This window comes from Eublepharis macularius, chromosome 15, assembly GCF_028583425.1.
Source record: "Eublepharis macularius isolate TG4126 chromosome 15, MPM_Emac_v1.0, whole genome shotgun sequence".
Taxonomy (NCBI): Eukaryota; Metazoa; Chordata; class Lepidosauria; order Squamata; family Eublepharidae; genus Eublepharis; species Eublepharis macularius.
The window spans coordinates 18,203,470-18,223,045 of record NC_072804.1 but is presented as its reverse complement, the minus strand read 5'-3'; the positions used below and the strand labels follow the sequence as shown (position 1 = coordinate 18,223,045).

At 44.3% G+C, this 19,576-nt stretch overlaps 1 protein-coding gene across 2 annotated transcripts in view; it reads right to left on the bottom strand.

Moving 5' to 3' along the window:
- The window catches only part of FAM184B (family with sequence similarity 184 member B), a 124,216-nt gene that overhangs the window by 35,184 nt on the left and 69,456 nt on the right, over nt 1-19,576 (bottom strand). For both annotated transcript variants that reach the window (XM_054999585.1, XM_054999586.1), the window contains exon 6: nt 15,952-16,053. In XM_054999585.1, coding sequence (XP_054855560.1) covers nt 15,952-16,053 — 102 coding nt within the window. The remainder of the gene's footprint in view (nt 1-15,951; nt 16,054-19,576) is intronic.

Here is a 19,576-nt window from a genome sequence, read left to right as displayed (position 1 = left end):
GCTTTCTCTAGAGTATTCCCCCCCTCCCCGAGCTGCCCGCTGCAACTTTGCTAATCGTCTTGCTCGGGGAGGGGGGGAAATACTCTAGAGAAAGCTTAGAAAGTTGCAGCTGCCCGCCCCCAAAGATCATTGAGAGCAGGCTTGCGACTAGAGAAACGATTTGCAAACGCAGGCTTTCTCTGACTTTTTAGGCAGCGATCCTAACAGTTCTAACAGAGAGAGGAGGACTTCACCGACATGTCAGCTTTCTCTAGAGCATTCCCCACCCCCCCAGCAAGACAATTTGCAAAAGCTGCTCTCGTAGGCTTTCTCCGTCTCTTCAGGCAGCCGTGCTAACAGACAGGGGAAGGAACAGAAGGAAAAGGGGTGTGGGAGAGGGACTTCAGTACCCAGAAAGACTTGCGAAAATGATCAAGTGCCGTTCGCGTGGAAGATGTCACTTGTAGCGAGGCTCTCAGTCAAAATTATTCATCCTGTTTAAATTCTGTTACGGTTGAATAACTTATTTCATTGTTATTATGGAGAGCCCACTTCAAATGTTTGTTATTTTCCACTGATGAATACAAAGCTGTGCTCAAAGGGTGCTCTGCAGAAGGATCTGTCTTTTTTTTTTTTTTTAAGAATCATGGATGCTGCGTGAGCCATAAACTCAGCTCACCTGCTTGTGGGGCCAGGGGCAGTATTTTCCGTAAAGCATTAAATGTCCAGGTCTTAGAAGAAAACTAATGAAATCGTTTGTGAAAAGCCCTGCTAGATCAGGCTGACTCCTTCTACGAGCCAAGCTACAAGTGACAAATGACACTTGAACGGCAAGTGAACAAGATCACATAGTGATCAAGTGGAGCACAAGAGGAGCACAAGTGAACAGGAAGGAATACTTGTGAGTTTGTTCACTTGCCATTCAAGTGTCATTCGTAGCTTGGCCCTACATCAGCACCCTGTTTCCATGAGGAACCACCCAGGAAGCCTGCAAGCAAGGCATTAAAGCAACAATGAGTGAGTGTCAGAAAAGGCTACCTGTCAGATTTTGTGCACATGGAGGTTTTCTGCACAGGTTTTTTCCTGATAGCTCTGGCCCCATACAGCTGCGATTTATCCCCTGATTTCCAAACACTTTCTCCCTTTAGTCTTTGCTTTTCTTTTGGGTTTCCCTCCAGGTTTTCCCCAGTTCTCTTTACTCCGATCTTTTTTTTTGGAAGCTGGTTTTGAGTTGATTTCCCCCCCACTTCATGGTTAATGTTTATTTTGGTTTTGTTTGCCCCATCATCATCGAACCACTCCTCCCCACACTTCCTCCACTTCTCCCCCACCTTCCTTTCCCTCTCCTCCTGGTTTTGTTTTCTTTTTTATTAAATTGTCATTTTCATAGCATTTATTTATTTGTGTCATTTATAGTCCACCTTTCTCAGTGAGACTCAAGGCGGATTCCACAGTGTGAAATTAGTACAGTCAATATCAGGAACATTTCCATAAACAATGCCTTAGGGTAAATAGATACAAGTTCACAAAGACATATTATTAATAGGAATCCAATACATCATAATGATGAGGTCTGTGATTCCTAACTCATTAGTGGAACATCTGAGATCCCCTCCCTACAATACAGCCCTCCTATCTGAGTAAAAAGCCTTTTTGAACAATTTGGTTTTGCATCGTTTGTAGAAAGCCAGAAGAGTGGGGGCTTTCCTTATGTCAGCCTACTGTTGTAACAATACATGCAGAAGACTCTCTGAATTCCCAGCTTTCATTTTAAAAAAAAAAGTCTCTAGCCCCTTCTATTGCAGAGATACGCCTTTTTCCTTCTATCTCTGCAAGGGAAGGGGCTAGAGATTTATTTAAAAATAATGAAAGTGGGAATTCAGAGAATCTGTTACATATATTCAGGGCTTTTTTTTCTGGGAAAAGAGGTGGTGGAACTCAGTGGGTTGCCCGCGGAGAAAATGGTCACATGGCTGGTGGCCCCGCCCCCTGATCTCCAGACAAAGGGGATTTTAGATTGCCCTCCGCGCCACATGGCGCGGAGGGCAATCTACAGTCCCCTCTGTCTGGAGATCAAGGGGCGGGGCCACCAGCCATGTGACCATTTTCAAGAGGTGCCGGAACTCCGTTCCATCGTGTTCTAGCTGAAAAAAAGCCCTGCATATATTGTTACAATGTAGGCTGAGATTACACTATGAAAATCACATTTTTTTAAAAAAATTGCCAATGTCCTGGGGGCCCAAGGGAGGGGGCGGGGTGGCCACTTCTGGTACCAGAAAAAGCAGTGCAGTTTGAAAAGCACACAGCTGCTGTTCTTCCAGACTCTGCCCCAACAGAGGTTAGTTTGCTCCGCCAATGCTGGCCTCCACCTTGTAACTCTGGGCGATCCTGGATGGGTCTTGCCAGTTTGGACTACAGGGATGGGGGACTTAGGTGTGGGAGGCACAGCTGCTCCTCTTTTAGGCTTCCCCAAGCAAATACTTTCTCATGTGCTCATTTTCAATTTTTTTAAAATTTAGCCCTTATATCGATATTTATTTATTTTATTTTATTTATTTCAAAATTTCTATTCCGCCCTCCCTGCGAGTGGGCTCAGAGCAGATAACAACATATTAAAATACAATAAAAATCCATACACATTTAAAACAGGATGGTGGACAGCCTTCACAGGGAGGGTTAAGATTTTATACACCCCTTATTTTCTTCTTTTTTTCAGGCTGGTGGAGGCCCAGCCTCAGCCATATGCCTGGCGGAACAACTCTGTCTTGCAGACCCGGCAAAAGGATAGTAGGTCCTGCCGGGCCCTGATTTCAGCAGACAGAGCGTTCCACCAGGTGGGAGCCAGGACCGAAAAGGCCCTGGCTCTAGTCGAGGCTAGGCAGGCCTCCTTAGGGCCAGGAATCACCAATAGCTGTTTGTCCCCTGATGAGGGTGTCCTCGGGGGAATATATGGGGAGAGATGGTCCCGTAGATATAACATTATAAGCATGAGCAAATTTTTTTTTTAAGGATGTGTATGCTATGACATTACGAACGATGCCATGAATGACAACAGCATCCGCTCTTGAAAATCCTGATTAATTTAAGCATGTGCAGAACAAAATAAACTGACTCCACAACTGTAAAAATGCAAGTGGAAGGCTGACATGTGGAAGAACCATACCCAAACCGATTCCAATGCTTGAGATTCAATTGCTAAGAAAATCAAGATTAATTTGAGTGTGTGGAAAAAGCTTGTGGAAGTGTTTTCTGTTATTCAGGGAAACAAAAACAGTTTACCATTTTCTGAGCCTGCACTTGCCCCTTGTATTTTACATTTAGAGGTGTCCTGCCAGATTAAATACACCCTGAACTGATTGGGTAAATGATCTATAAAATAAACCCTCACTTGTCCCCAAAATAGTGTATTCCTCCCTGTTCACTTGTACTCCACTTTGACCCTCACTTGTCAAAATGGCAAAATCGAAACAATATTAAAACTCCCGAACATTGTGAATAATCCCAATAAGTACATTAAACTATTTAAAGATGTTAACATAAGGGCTGAGTATTCCAGTTTGCCAGGAAGAAAAACAGCAGTGGGAAATAAATGAAGACATGATCAAATGGAGCACAGTGAAGGAAAAGGTGCTGAGAGAAAGAAGGGTGTCCCTCTTTTCTATTAGTAGACCCCAAACCCAGCTAGTACATGAGGAAGAAAACACTGAGGGGTTCACTTCTTTTGCTTTTCCAAGCTAGCCTGGAAGGTTGTGAATGGTTTTTAATCTCCTCTCAGAGTGTAGGTCTCAAGCACATTAATGTTAATGCACCCCCTGGGGGCTACTCTTTCATCTAAGCACTGATAACCAAGTAAGTGGAAGTGGCACAGAATAACTTGAAACCAAAAATGTTAGCAGGGATTCATATCTCCCCAGTTAACTGAAAAAAGGCATATTTTCCCCTCCTTCCTGCAAATAAAACATTAATGAAGAAATTAAGCTAAGCATCTGAACACCAGTTCTGCTTATTAGGCTATAAAAAGTCCGGGGGACAAACAACTGATTCAGCCCCCTGAGAATGTCACGGATACGCTCAAATTCACTGGGGACAGTAAGGCTGATTCTGCACACGTTGGATAATGCACCTTCAATGCACTTTATCAATCGTTTGAGGTGGATTTTTTGTTCTGCACACAAAAAAATCTGTTCCAAATGATCTATAAAGAGGATTGGAAGTGCATTATCCAACATGTGCGGAATCACTCTAAGACTGATTGAGTCCCACAGAAGATGGAGGCAGTCAGAGGTAAAGACACGCAGAGTCTCTCTACACAGGGACTCTCAAATGAAAGATCTTACACTTGTTCTTCCCCATTGTGGATACACATGCACTGCTAGGGAGAGTACACTTGAATATAAGTTACTTGAGTGTTCCCGTGTAAGACGTGTTGTGTAGAGAGACTCTTTGAATGACAGCTTGTTGTTTGTCCTATGTACATTCAGCCCACTTTGGCCTCGGGAAATTGGTTTCGATTTTGTATAGTGTCAAAACCCTGCAAAAATTGGTTTGCCCAGAGGTGATGGTGGCACAAAAGAGATGTGATATATACTAGGGGTGGGCAGAAGTTCGCCAGTGGGACCACTGGCCAATGGCTAGTAAACTACCTGTCATCTTCTGGTTTCTGGGATACATGCAAAAAGAACACTGGGCTAGTTGAATCCTGCGCAGCATCCAGATATCATTGGATATTGCATTATTATTATACTATAGCAATAATTTGGATCTGGTTTATCCTGAATCGACAATCCAGTCTGGTTGCAAATGACTGTTACAGTAGAACTATTGCACAGTATCTTTGGTCTTGTCCTGTTAAACTCTCCTTAATAGAGAGCATACATGGGAGCATTTTTACACAGCTTAATTTTGCTTAAATTATTAAGAGATCCTGAGTGGGTGGTGTTCCTTCATAAATTCAAAACCCAGCAGTAGGCCCCAGAGTCTGGGGAGAGTGAGAGGGTGGACTACCCATGACTGAAAGTCAGCCCACTCATGATGTTCACACTGGAAAGAGCTTTCTCCAAATACTTTGTTTTCTTAACAAACTGTTTCCAGCACAAACTATGAGTCTCTCTACACGAGTCATCTTACACAAGGACACTCAAGTGAAGGGAGATGCAAAGTTAGCTGGGAAGCATAGTTTTAAAAGACAGAGCTGGCAGAGATCGCTCCTCAGAGGGTTTCTTAATTTCATCTTCTCCTCCCCAAAGGCTCTGTCAAGGAGGTGAAGATGAAATTAACAAACCCTCTGAGGAGCGATCTCTGCCGGCGCTACCTTTTTAAACTACCCTGGTATAGAGAGGTGAAATTGACAGAGCCATTGGCGCTGACTTTTTAAAACTACGTTTCCCAGCTAACATTGTGTTCACGTGAGGATCCTCGTGTAAGATGTCTCGCGTAGAGAGAGACTGTGTGTCCAAAGTTTCAGAGAAATTGTGGGAGAGTGCTTGTAAGTAATACCTGTACATAAAATCAACAACAGGAAGATCTAGTGGGAGTGTTCAAGCACATATAGATATTTTAATTGGTCCTCAAAAAGACTTCCATCTTTGTTCCAAGGCCTTGGTCTATGATCCAAGAACATTCCTTTCTTTAGTTATCCCTTTCAATAAAGGAGAAACGTAGTTCCACGATCCGTTAATCAGCAACAGTACGCTAGCACCTCCCATGCTTGGTCAGTGACACATTTCATTGCCCTCTGTATACCCCAAGTGACATCAACAACCCAATCAACAAACCACTGCAAATGCTGTCTACTTTCTTAAACACAAGGACCACCATTCACTTTGAAGTTCTCCTGTGCTAGCCTCATAGAATCCAATGGGACTTGAGTAAGACCACAACAGATAGCTCATTTTTATTAAAATAAAATAAATGTTGTGGGTTGCGTATGGTCATGCTTTACAAGCTACAATAAACCCAATTGTCATATATGCCTCCTGCGTATCTGCCATGAATGTATATGGGCTCTGCCTCTGGTCTCTGAGGGTATGGTAAGTTCTTTATTGTTGCAATGCCAGTAGATAATCTCGTTAATGTTTACTTTCTCTTTCTCACTCCGCTGAGCCAGTGTCCTCGACTGCCAGCTGAAACTGGCTCGAAATGTATCCTTCTTGAGAACCAAAGATAAGTTCATCTCTCTCACTGTCTACTCTAAAAAAATGTCTCACTCCAACCCCAAGCCCCCCATTAACGGTCCTCTTTCCCAAGACGGGAATATTCCCTATAACTAACATTGATAGCCCCACCTATGTCACTTCTGCCAATTCCATTGTCTGAGCACCTTGAGCTGAATGGATCTCTAATAAAGTAAAATAATACTTCAACTGCCAGGGACTGACACCAATACCTTTTAAATTGCTTTCTAGCTGGCTCTGATGAAGAGTATATTGTATTTGAAGCGGCATTAAGCATGATAATAATTTGGAGTACTTTAGAAAATAAAAATATTTCTAGCAGCTTTTGAGATCCACCTTAGTTTGAAGACTGAGGCTGCCCTCTTCGTCTTTTCTGCTGTAAAAATTATAGCTCTAAACAGAATATTTTCCATCCTGGCAGAATGGCATTGTTCAGTACAGAATATTGTGGAAAGTGAATTTAACGGACTAAGATATTTTATGTGACTTCCCTATTTTCATGTAATTGAACTGTATTTCACTTTCTACAATATCAAACCACAGATCTTTCAAATGATGGCTGCTATCCTAAGAATGCTTTCTTGGGAGAAAATGGAACTTACTTCTGAGTAAACATGTTTAGGGTTGCTCTCTGTGTGTCTGTTTCTGCATCAAGAGATAACTGTGCCTCCTCCTAAGAGCAGAAGATGTGGTATAGTGAACCACCCATCCCTGGAGTAGGGTTGCCAGGTCCCTATACCGTCCCAGCGGGAGGGGGGGTACTTACCTCATGCCAGTGGCAAGGCCTTCTTTGCGTACAAGCGCTCCAGTGCCTGTGCGATGACATCACTTCCAGAAGTGATGTCATCGTGTAGGCCACAGGAACTCAGCCCGTTTGGGGCCCAAATCAGCCCCAAAGGAAACACAGGAACACAATGACATCACTTCTGGAAGGCGTGATGTCACTTCTGGAAGTGACTTTGTTGCACCTGTTGGGAGTGCGCACACATGGCGTGCATTCCTGAGGTGCCTGCTGGTGTTGGGCAACCTCTGGGAGCTTGCCACCTCCTGCCGACCACTAGCAGGTCGGCAGGCAATGTGGTAAATCCCGGGGAGTTTATCTGCCATCGGCAGGAACCTGGGAACCCTACCCTGAAGCCTGGAAATATGTGAGCATAGCTCATGATCCAATCATAGGTTTTGCATTTTCATTGTTATGCATTGTTAAACAAAAAAATCTTGTTTGTTTAGTACAGTTTATCGTGCTCTTCCTCTAAGAAGCACAGGTAGGGTTACCAACCTCCAGGTAGGGCCTGCAGTTCTTCCAGAATTATGCGGGCTCTCCGGACTAGAGATCATTTCCCCTAAAGAAAATGGGTGCTTCAGAGGGTAGATTCTCTGGCATCATATCCTGGCCGAGCTCCATCCCCTCCCCCAAACTCTACCCGTTGCAGGCTCTGCCTCCAAATCTCCAGGAATTTCCCAACCTGGGCTGTTTCCACACAACTTATCTTGTTCCGGAAAACAGTGAAATCGAGTGAGAAGAAGCAATAACGGCGTCTTCTCACGAGATTTTGCTGTTTTACGGAACAAGGTAAGCCGTGTGGAAATGGCCCTGGAACAGGCAAACCCTAGGCCATTTTTTCCCCTCACAACAACTGAAAGAGGATAACTGGGCTGAGGTAATCTGGTGACTTTCATGATAAATGGGAACTTGAACCCATGTCTACCCAGGCCTAGTCAAACACTCTCTCCACTAAGCACTATCTCACACGGGGGGAAGAGAGCAGCACCAACCTTTCAGGTGTTTTTCTCCATCGCCCCTTTTTCTTCACCATTAATGGGTAGCCAACTCACTACAGTCTTCAGCCTTCAGTTATGCCAGCCTCAGCATGTAATTAATATGGCAAAACGGTACTGACCCCAGTCCTCATATACACTCAGGGCTTTTGACTAGGAAAATTATGGACACTCAGGTTCCAGACAGATTTTGGCACTCAGCACTCTCAACACACTGCCCCTATATTCCCTCTATGTGCTTATGTACCACAGTAAAAGATGCCTCCACCTAATGGATGCCTTTCATTTTATAGGACAAGCACAGCAACCACAGAGTGAGCTCAAAAATCTTTAGAACTCCTCCAGTTTCTAACACAAATGGGTCTCTTTATTGCTGGGAATGACTGGATGACATCTTACAATCCAATAAGAGGCATTCAAGCACATGCAAAAGCGCAATAAAAGCCGACTCCTAAAGGCAACATTTAGCTCTCGTGTTAAGACAGTCCCCTCTCTGCTCTCTCTCCTTTTCCTACATACAAAAGGTTTATGCACACTGAAAATGCCTTGAAGGAAGTACTTAGGCAGTAAATCAATGGCGAACAGATGTAAGCGGGGAGAGTTTTTTTTCTTTCCCGTCCTTTCAGGAATAAGACCTCTGGAAAAGTCTAGCATAGATTGCTGCAGCTTCCGACCCAGGACAGAGTCATCAACTTGGTTACTTTGAGAATACTGAGTGGGGTACCACTACAAAATGGCTGCCGTAGAGGGCACTGCCAGTCACAAAATGGAAGCCATGAGAGTTGTGGCTTCTGATAAAATATGGGGAGGTTAGAAGCCAAGCAGCCTGTTTCTGAATGGGTGCTCCTGCAGACACTAATGTGATGCCTCCGATGTTCTTCTGAAGCACTACCTGCTCCAATGAGGAAGAAGACAGCTAGGATCGGTTCTTTGATTGGGGAAGAAGTGGCTGTCAGGAAAGAGGGTGACAGGCCAGAAACACGGAGACCAGGGGGGCGACACAGGGGATCAGTCACATGGAGTACTCTGCTGGTTGTTTGGTGACTCCAAACATATAATCCCAGGGCCAAGCTACAAGTGACGAATGACACTTGAACGGCAAGTGGATTGAGTGGAGGGCAAGTGAACAGGGAGAAATACACTTGCCGTTCAAGTGTCATTCGTCACTTGTAGCTTCGCCTCCAGGCTGACAGAAATAGCAGGGGTTTTATCCCACTCCCTTCATGACTGGAGGACTGGTGGCACTACCCATTTATCCAACTATTTTGGGGACAAATTTTAATGGAGATAAAATTACGGGATGTAATTTGCTGGCCTTATCTGAAACGGTTTTGCTATCTTTCTGGCCAATGCTGAATTGGACAGAAATTGCTCCAAAATAAAAGCTGCATTAATTACAACTCTCCTAGCCATTGCTAGAATCGCAATTGCGAAAAAATGGAAGGCGAAACAGGGCCCAAGACAACAAATGTGGCATAATAGCTTGTGGGAGCATTTCATTCAAAGCAGAATTATGAGAAGTACAACGAGACTCATTTGGAAACATACCAAAGGTCTTTCCAAGAATTTCGGCTCCCCGTGGTGGATTATCTTGCTGAACAAGACGTGGTTGCAGCAAATCCGTACTTCTTTTTTAACGTCTAGGAATTCCCTAAATGTTTATTTAGCAAGGATCAGAGTCTGAAGGGATTCAGTAGGCTGTACAGGTTGCTTATTTTGTTATTGTCAGTTTTTGTATCGAGCAGGTATTGATGTTGACACCATGTTGTACAGTCTTTATTAATAAATTATTAAATGATGAAAATAAATGGTTGGAGGGCTGCATTTGGCTTGGTGGGTCACGACTTGCATGCACCAGACCTAGCCTGAGTGTGACGCAGACAGAAAGGTAGACAAGACTCTTGTAATGTTCACACTTGTGTAAAAGGAGCAATTTCAGCAAATGCAAAGGCAAATAATAACAACACATTCAATTTATATACTGCCCTTCATGGCAACTTAACACCCACTCAGAGCGGTTTACAAAGCATGTTATTATTATCCCCACAACAACAATCACCCTGTGAGGTGGGTGGGGCTGAGAGAGCTCTGAGAGAGCCGTGACTGACCCAAGGTCATCCAGCTGGCTACAAGTGGAGGAATGTGGAATCAAACCCGGCTCTCCAGATTAGAGTCCCACTGCTCTTAATCACTACACCAAACTGGCTCTCATTGTGTGACAAGCAACACCTGCCAAAATTCCATCTCGCGCACATGCCCAGTTGGTTACTCACGCACCGCTGGCTCCACAATATTGACAATGGCTGCCACTTTTCCGTTGGACTGCGGGCAGCCAAGATGAGCAACAGTTGTATTGGCCACAAACAAATCCCTTTGCCCTTCAAATGACAGCATACACCAGTGATATTCCTTCAGTGGCTCACAAGTCACATGTGGCTCTTGACATGTTTCCTATGGCTCTTCTGAGCACCTGCCCCATGTTTCAGGAAAGCGGGCGAGGCCCTTGCTTGAGAGGGCTTGTGGCTGGCAGCTGGTTCCCACCACAAACAGCCCCTGAGGAATGGATAAGGTACGAGCCTCCCCAAACGAGTGCAGTATGTCGGAGGTGGAAAGGCAAATGTATTCATATAGAAGGAATGTGTCCTAAACCCACCAATACCTCTCCATCAAACAGATAAACCACTCATTACATTTGATCAACTTATAACTTGTGTGTTACAGTAACAGTTTTTCTGCTTCAGGAGGCAACCTTGAGGTTGAACAACTGTTCGCCTCCTGCGAAGACAAATTCTGTCCTCCATCTCCGAAGGAGCTAGAGATGCCAACTCCAAATTGGGAAATTCCAGGAGATTTGGGGGGTGGGACATGGGAGGGGAAGGACCTCAGCCATGATTGGGGGTTTATACTTTAACCACAGCAGTTCTCGGACACTGCGCCAGTGCAACTCGTGACACTGCGCCAGTGCAACCTGGCTCTGAGTAGCTCTTCCAAGCCTGGGCAATCCGGGGGCTTCATCCTGCCATGCCAGTTGCAGGATGCATCCTGCCCAATCCTATGCTTGAAAACTGTTCTAAGCCTTGAGGTTGGTTAGACCTTGGCCATGGATCCTAGAGGCCTCGACACTCTCCAGCCCCTGTCATTTCTTTCTTGCTCATAGGGATTATCCTCTGGACTTGGCCCAACTTTTCTGAAAAGAGACAGCTACTGTTTCATGGGGAAGAGCATGAAAATCAAGGACCCTTCTTTGAAAAAGCTTTCTTGTATTAACCTGGCAAAGATCCAGCAAATCAGTGTGTGGGGGGGGGGGTGAAACCAGGACCTTAAATATAAAGCTTTAATTATATCATTTCCATCCATTCCACACAGCCTACTCTTGGTGTCAGGCCAACCAAAAATGTGCATTATGTGGTCGAGGGAGTTATTTTTAGTCTGTTGTGCCCGAGTTAGAACTGCGTTAGTGACAGCACACCACTTCATCTGCCAGGCAGAAACTAAAGCCTGCTCTTTTACAGTGTTCTCAGCAAAATGCAACCTTTCCCATATGGTCAGAGGGGTCCCCCTAGCTGTGAATATTTTTACCCCCCTGAACCCCCCACCCTGAAAATTCATACCGCTTGCTTGTGCTATTCTCTACCCACAGGCAACAGCTCCACTTTCTATGGCTTCCCACGGACAGAGACACAAGAACGCAAACTTTGCTTCTCCCAAGACCATCTTCCATTATAGCGGTTCAAGCACAGTAACAGAAGCAGCTGTTTTCGATATGTGAACTATATAATTTACATGATGTTAGTTTAGATATGTTAAGATGTATATGTCTAGTTTATGTTTTATGTTGATAAATGTAGAAGTAGATGATAATAGATGTATGATTTAGTGATTATATTATTATACTTTTGAGTTTATATACTGAAATAAAATTTACTAAAAAAAAAAGGCAGCTGTTTTACACACTTGATCACATTTAACGGGCATGGCAATCCATGCCCTGATCAAATCCAGGTTAAAGTATACTGCAGTGCCCTTTACATGGAGCTGCCTTTGTAGACTATACAGAAACTTCAGTGAGTTCAAAAGGCAGCAACCAGGATGGCAGCATATAGATGGGACCTGCAGCTCAGTGGGTGAACACATACTTTGTGTACAAAAGGTCGCAGGTTCTATAACTGGCAGGTCCTGCTGATGGATCTCAGGCAACAGGAAAGGCCTTTTTCAACCTGAGAACTCTAAAGAACCAATCCCGGTCAGAGTAAAGAAACTGATCTATGATGCGACCAATAGACTGACTCAACAGAAATTCTTCTGTAATTGTTGACTGAGCAAATCTCCGTGTTACAGTTTTGTCTGCCCTATTCTCAGGGGCAAGCTACAAGTGATGAACTGACCCTTGAACAGCAAGTGAACAGACTCACGTGTATTCCTCCCTGTTCACTTGCGCTCCATTTGTGCTCCACTTGATCACATAGTCATTCGTCACTTGTAGCTTGGCTCTCAGTGATTGAGTGGAGTGCAAGTGGAGCGCAAGTGAACAGGGAAGAATACATGTGAGTCTGTTCACTTGCTGTTCAAGTGTGATCGAGTGGAGCGCAAGTGGAGCGCAAGTGAACAGGGAGGAATACACGTGAGTCTGTTCACTTGCCGTTCAAGTGTGATCATGTGGAGCACAAGTGAACAGGGAGGAATACATGTGAGTCTGTTCACTTGCCGTTCAAGTGTGATTGAGTGGGGCGCAAGTGGAGCGCAAGTGAACAGGGAGGAATACATATGAGCCTGTTCACTTGCTGTTCAAGTATGACTGAGTGGAGTGCAAGTGGAGCGCAAGTGAACAGAGAGGAATACATGTGAGTCTGTTCACTTGCTGTTTGAGTGTGATCTAGTGGAGCGCAAGTGGAGTGCAAGTGAACAGAGGGGAATACATGTGAGTCTATTCACTTGCCATTCAAGTGTGATTGAGTGGAGTGCAAGTGGAGCACAAGACAAGAGGGAGGAATACATGTGAGTCTGTTCACTTGCTGTTCAAGTGTGATCGAGTGGAGTGCAAGTGGAGCACAAGTGAATAGGGAGGAATACATGTGAGTCTGTTCACTTGCCGTTCAAGTGTGATTGAGTGGAGTGCAAGCGGAGCGCAAGTGAACAGGGAGGAATACATATGAGCCTGTTCACTTGCCGTTCAAGTGTGATCATGTGGAGCGCAAGTGAACAGGGAGGAATACATATGAGCCTGTTCACTTGCTGTTCAAGTGAGATAGAGTGGGGCGCAAGTGGAGCGCAAGTGAACAAGGAGGAATACATGTGAGTCTGTTCACTTGCCGTTCAAGTGTGATCAAGTGGAGCGCAAGTGGAGCACAAGTAGAGCACAAGCGAACAGGGAGGAATACACATGAGTCTCTTCACTTGCCGTTCAAGTGTCATTCGTCACTTGTAGCTTGGCCCTCAGAGGCCATGTTTGACCCAGAAAAGGCAACCAGATGCAGGCCCTGTGCTATTTAAGATTTGGCCTGGGAGGCAGGAGGGCGGCGGTAGAGATAAACAAGATCCAAATACCTATCCCATCAAAGTTTAAGGGCAAAATGAAACCATGTCTTTTAATCAGATTTCTTGTAACTGACTCTTTTTAAATAACTATATCAATATTATTTGACACAAGATAAAAGCCTTGTTCACATCATCTTCTATCCGTGTTCAATTACTAAAGAGAGTAAACACATATGAAGCTGCCTTATGTAACTGTCCGGGAAATATTTTATGTTTGCCAGGGAGGTCAGAGCAAATTAAATGAGTTGTGTTATTGGCAGAAATATTTTACAACATTTGCCAGGGAGGTCAGAGAAAATTAAATTAGTTGTGTTATTGGCAGATAAAGACAGATGGATCACGATGCAAATGGCAAAGTTTGTAGCATCATTTACCAAGACACTGTTAAGATTATTGAAGTAAATTATATTGATAAACAAATGTATTTAATACGTTCCTTTTTAGTAGGATTTATTATATCATAAACGATTCGATGGATTTGATGGATCTAGACTTATTGACAGGATTATGTTAATGTGTTTTTTTGTTTTATTGATTAATTTGTGTGTTTGTATTGATGTTGTAATTTGGTATTAATATTATTGTACTTTCTTTCTTTTGCATGTTGTTGATTGCTACGGCTGAGCTGAAACAATAAAAAAACCTGCCTTATATCTTTGGTCCATCAAGGCCAATATGTTGTAGTAGACAGAATGTAGGATTAGGATCTGGGGGTCCCAGGTTTGAATCCCCACTCTCCCATCAAAACTTGCTAGATGACTATAGGCCAGTTACACACTCTCAGTCAAGCCTACCTCACAGGGTTGTTGGGATAAAATGGAGGAGAGGAGAATTATGTAACCTACTTTGGGCCCCATTGGAGAGAAAGGTGGGGAATAAATCAATAAGACTGGCAGCAGCTCTCCGGGGTCTCATCTTGGGGTCTTTCACATCACCTACTGCCTGGTTCTTTTATTATTTGGAAATGCCAGGAAACTTCTGCGTACCAAACAGAAACTCTTCCACAGGGATCCTACCTTCTGAACCCCTGCCCCTTTCCATGAGTTGACTATGCTTGTATGCACTGACCCCATGAACATACACAGATATACGCATACAGATATATACAGATATACACAGATGTGCTGCTGTAACACAGCGGTTAAGTAGTTCGGCTGTGAATCAGCAGTCTACTGGTTCGAATCCCACGACTGCCATGAGCTCAGTAGGTGGCCTTGGGTAAGCCACTCCTCTCAGCCCCAGCTCCCCAGCTGTATTGTGGGGATAATAATAACTAACTTGTTCATCGCTCTGGGTGAAGCACTAATCTGTCTAGAAGAGCAGTATATAAGCACAGTTATATTAGTCAGAGGAGTTTGCCAGGTTAGTCTGTAGTTACAAAACAGTAAAGAGTCCAGTAGCACCTTTAAGACTTAATAACTTTATTGTAGCATAAGCTTTTGAGAACCACAGCTCTCTTCGTCATCTGCATCTGACGAAGAGAGCTGTGGTTCTTGAAAGCTTATGTTATTATTATTATTATCCCTCTATGCAACTGAGAATGCTGCATTTCCCAGGGCCATGTACACATGAACTCTGTGTACATAGATAGGTTCAGTCAGTGCAGGAAGAGTAGAGGCAAGGCCAGTGGCACAATTCCCCCTGCCATCCATTCATTGTACACAGCTGGAAGACAATGAAAAAAGGGCTCAAGTCACTTTTTTTTAGAATGCCTTCTTACTCCCTCCCCCAAGATGATGTAATTTCTCATATACCCACAGAAGAGTGGGTAATCAGTGGTATATGGGGGACTCCGTGCGTTCACAGACAGTGATGGAAGCGTCCAACATGATGGCTTTATTTCTCAGGGCCCATTTTTGCCTCTCTCAAGACCATGTTATGCTGCAGGATTTGAAAACCACGGACTTGACTACTTTGAAACTGCATAACGGATCGAGGAATTGAGGGCCAAGCTACAAGTGACAAATGACACTTGAACGGCAAGTGGATTGAGTGGAGGGCAAGTGAACAGGGAGAAATACACTTGCCGTTCAAGTGTCATTCGTCACTTGTAGCTTGGCCCTGTGTCTCATGGAGACAGTAAAGCAGAAGAGGGGATGAAGAAACTCTAGGTAGACGGATCACGGAATATGGAAAGTGCATGAACCTCTGCTCCATTGTGGACAAATAAAGGCAGAGGATTTTATTATGGCAATAATTTACTTGCACAGGAGGCACTACCAGGGGGAAAAATGTGGCAGGTCTTCCTCCGTGATCTTGCGCACAATTAGATTAACTTGAGAACGGAGATTGTTTCAACCGCCTGGAACCTCTAAAATCCTGACATGAGGAAATGTGGCTGAGCTGACTGAGAAAGTGCTATTTTTAATGCTCATGTTGACTTGCTCTGTTTAGAGGAGATTGTAAAATGGCAATGCTGAACTTACAACCCAAGTCAAAAATAGTGGTGTTGGCCTTCTAGTGCTCTGCAGCATATGTGCCTTACCTCCTGCTGCCTCTCAAAGGGTTTTCTGGCGAGAGATTTTGAAAATTCTGCATATCTGGGGATGTCCCGGTTTTGTCTGATGAAATCCTCTAGCCTTAAAACCTATGTTAGCAAGAGAAAAAGAAAGTTTTTTGGGGAAAAAAATTGCAGATCATGGGAAACACACACTGATGGACAGAATCCTAAACATCCTCAATTTGCTAAGTACAGAGTGGTTTACCTATATTTCTGAGCAAGGCAGCTACTAGGTAACAAGATGCGTGGGGGCAGAATTACATGGCACATTAATACAGAGATCGTTTTTCTGATGCAGTCGCTGGGGCTATTTTATTCCACTGTCCCTTTCTTGTGGGTAAAAAGCTATACATGCCTGAGCCGTTTTCACACATGCTGTGAACAAAATATGGATTTTTTCCCCTCCCCTTTGAAAAAACAGCTGCAGAGGCTGCATTTGGAAATGGAAAATAAAGATTTTCAAAAGACTCATGAAACTAAACAGAATGTATATTTCATTCTTAAATAATGAAATGTGTGTGCGCATGCATACACACTTCGAGTGGCTTACATTGTTCTCCTCTGTGTTATCCTCACAACAACCCTATGAGGGAGGTTCAGCTGAGGGTGTGTGACTGGCACCAAGGTCACCCAACAAACATCCATGGCAGAATGGAAATTCACATATGGGTTTCCCAGATCCTAATCAAACACTCCAACCACTGCTCAAAATATACACACACAACCAGCCTGCAGATAATGTTCTGGTGGGTGCATTCTAGTGTAGCCAACCCCTCTCTCTTACACATACCTGTCCCCTAGCTACCAAATTAACAAACAGTGGGAGGATCAGGGCTCATTTTGAGGGGGAATGCACAGGAACGCAGTTCCCCAAAGAGGTCACATGGCAGGTGGCCCCGCCCACCTGACTCTCGGCCATTTTGGGCCCATTTTGGCCTGGATTGGGGCTGAAACAGCCCAGATCAGGCCTCTGACGGGTGGTGGATCACTCTCCCGCTCAGCAGCAGCCTGATCTTGACCATTTTGGGCCCCTTTTCGGCCATTTTCAGCCCCTTTTTGCCATTTTGGGCCCAATTTCGGCCCCGAATGGCCAGGATTGGGTCCAAAACAACCAGAATAGGTGATGTCAGGGGGTGTGGCATATGCAAATCAGTTATGCGAATGATGTACTTCCAGTGATGTCAAGGGGTGTGGCATATGCTAATGAGGTATGCCAATGAGTTCCTCCCGCTCTTTTTCTACGAAATGACCCCTGAGGAGGACCGTGTTCTCCTCATACTCTCTCTCTGGTGCACCGCCCTTCTTTCCCATTTCCATCTGTATCCCACCACTTTCTCACCCGCCTCCCTCATTCCACATGCATATGCTGTTTATGGTAAGGTTTCACTGTCATAATAAGCACAAGACATGACAAGATTCAGATTTAGCCAATTTCAGTCTTGCGCTGAATTAATAACCGACACAGTTCATTTTCAAAGATTGTCCTATAACCTTCATGGGATATCAACTGTAACATTTATGTCTCCCTGATCATTGTAATAGCAGGTAATAAAGCCTTCTCCCCAAGTTTTAAAAATGGGACGGGAAGACAATACCTTACAGACAACACGCATCTTCCTCTGGATCATATTCAGAGCTGTATTTTAAAAAGTGTATTTTATAGGCTTGATCTATATGGATGATAATGCACATGCACTTGCTCAGTATTTCTAAAAGGACACTTTTAAGGTAGGTAAATGGCAGCCCCGTATCTTTGCAGGAGGGCGAATACCAAGAGTTGCCTGCCTGACAGCTCCATTCTTTGCTATTATGCTCAGAAATAAGTCCCACTGAGTTCATTAGGTTTGGGAGTTTTTTTACACAAGTCATTTTACATGAGAATGCTCAAGTTCAGAGAGATGCAATGTTAGCCGGGAAGCATAGTTTAAAAAGACAGAGCCAAAGGCTCTGTTAATTTCACCTCTCTACAGAGCCAGCAAAGATTGCTCCTCAGAGGGTTGGTTAATTTCCTTTTCGTCTGAGGCTCTGTCTTTTTAAACTACACTTCCTGGCTAACATTGTGCCTCCCTTCACTTAAGTGTCTTTGTGTAAGATGTCTTGTGTAGAGAGACTGTTAGTTTAAAATAAATGTGGGTGGGAACTCTGCCCAGGGGCTGAAATGGGCATGAGACAGTTCATCATGTTTTTTTTAGTCTAACCAAACCTGACAGTGAACACATGGCTGCCACATAATTGCCATCGCCATTGTAAAGTGCAGAGCGGAGCTCTTTCCCCTCCCCAGTCTTGTGCCTTTTAAAGTGTGGCAACAGCTGTGGGGTGTGGCAGCCATGCGTTCAATGTCAACTTCAGTTTAGCTATTAGTCTGCCTAGAACAGGGGTCCCCAACCTTTTTGAGCCTGCAGGCACCTTTGGAATTCTGGCATGGCATGGTGGGAGCAGCCACAAAACGGCTGACACAGCTTACTTTCAGTTACACAGTGAAGATCTTTGTGATGTGGTGGCAGCTACAACCAAAGCAAAGTTTTAATAAATCTGCACAGCCAAGCAAAACCCAGCGGCCACTCAGAAGCCTTGTTGGGCAAATGCCCCATCTGGCCCTGCCCACTTTCTAAAAACACCCAGAGGGTGCCAGAAAGGGCATCAGCAGGAGCTATGGCACCCATGAGCACCGCCTAGCCTAGAAATTACAAGTTCCAGACTCCTGAAGCTTCAATTTGCCTTCGGGGCAACACAGGAAAGGGGATTTAACCCTTCAATCTCCACTTGGCTTTGCCATTCAAAACTGGTTCTCCTAACCATTACTAGCACTTTCAAAGCACAACACAGGCCAAGCTAAGATCTAAACCAGGAAGCTCAGCCTCTCAGCATATCAGCAGGAGCTAGTGTGGCATTATGGAATTACTGCTCCAAATTAACTGCATTATTTTTTCCAGATTTGCTGCACTCTCCTGGAGAAATCCTCTGGCAAATGTATTCATGTGTATAATGCAAACACTCCAAGTCCAAAGTAATATGCAATAGCTATTACATGGGAACCATCAGGTTTCTAACAACCCCTAATTTCCCAGAGGATTCTGTGTTAGTCATGCTATTTTATAAAAATTCCAGCCTTGGTTCTGAATAGCTGGTGAATATTAACTAGAAGGGATGCTACATAAGATGCATCACCTTGGTGATAAGTGGAGCCTCATGTGCTCAGATCCATTATAGATTTAGCAGCCCACATATAATCACACAAAACAGAGGAAGGGTTCAAGGGGGCCATGTGACGATAAGGGATAAGTTCTTTTCCTCCATCCTCTCTGCTTCTGACAATCTCCTCTAGAGCAACATAATGAGAAGATTGCATAGCCTGACCATCTTGAGCCATGGATGCTGAGTCCATCAACTGATTTATATAGTGCCATCCATGTTCACTGTAATTTGTAGAAGCACTTGAGAAAAAAACCTACTCATGGCGTGGAACTACAAGGGGGAATCTGGGTGCTGAACCCTGCATTTTCCTTGCGGAGTAAAGGAGAATCGGTGAGTTCATTCGCAGAGAACTGGCAGGTGAAAGACGGAACGATTAATCCTTCCCTGGCCTCTCAATTCTCCCCTGCAAATGACC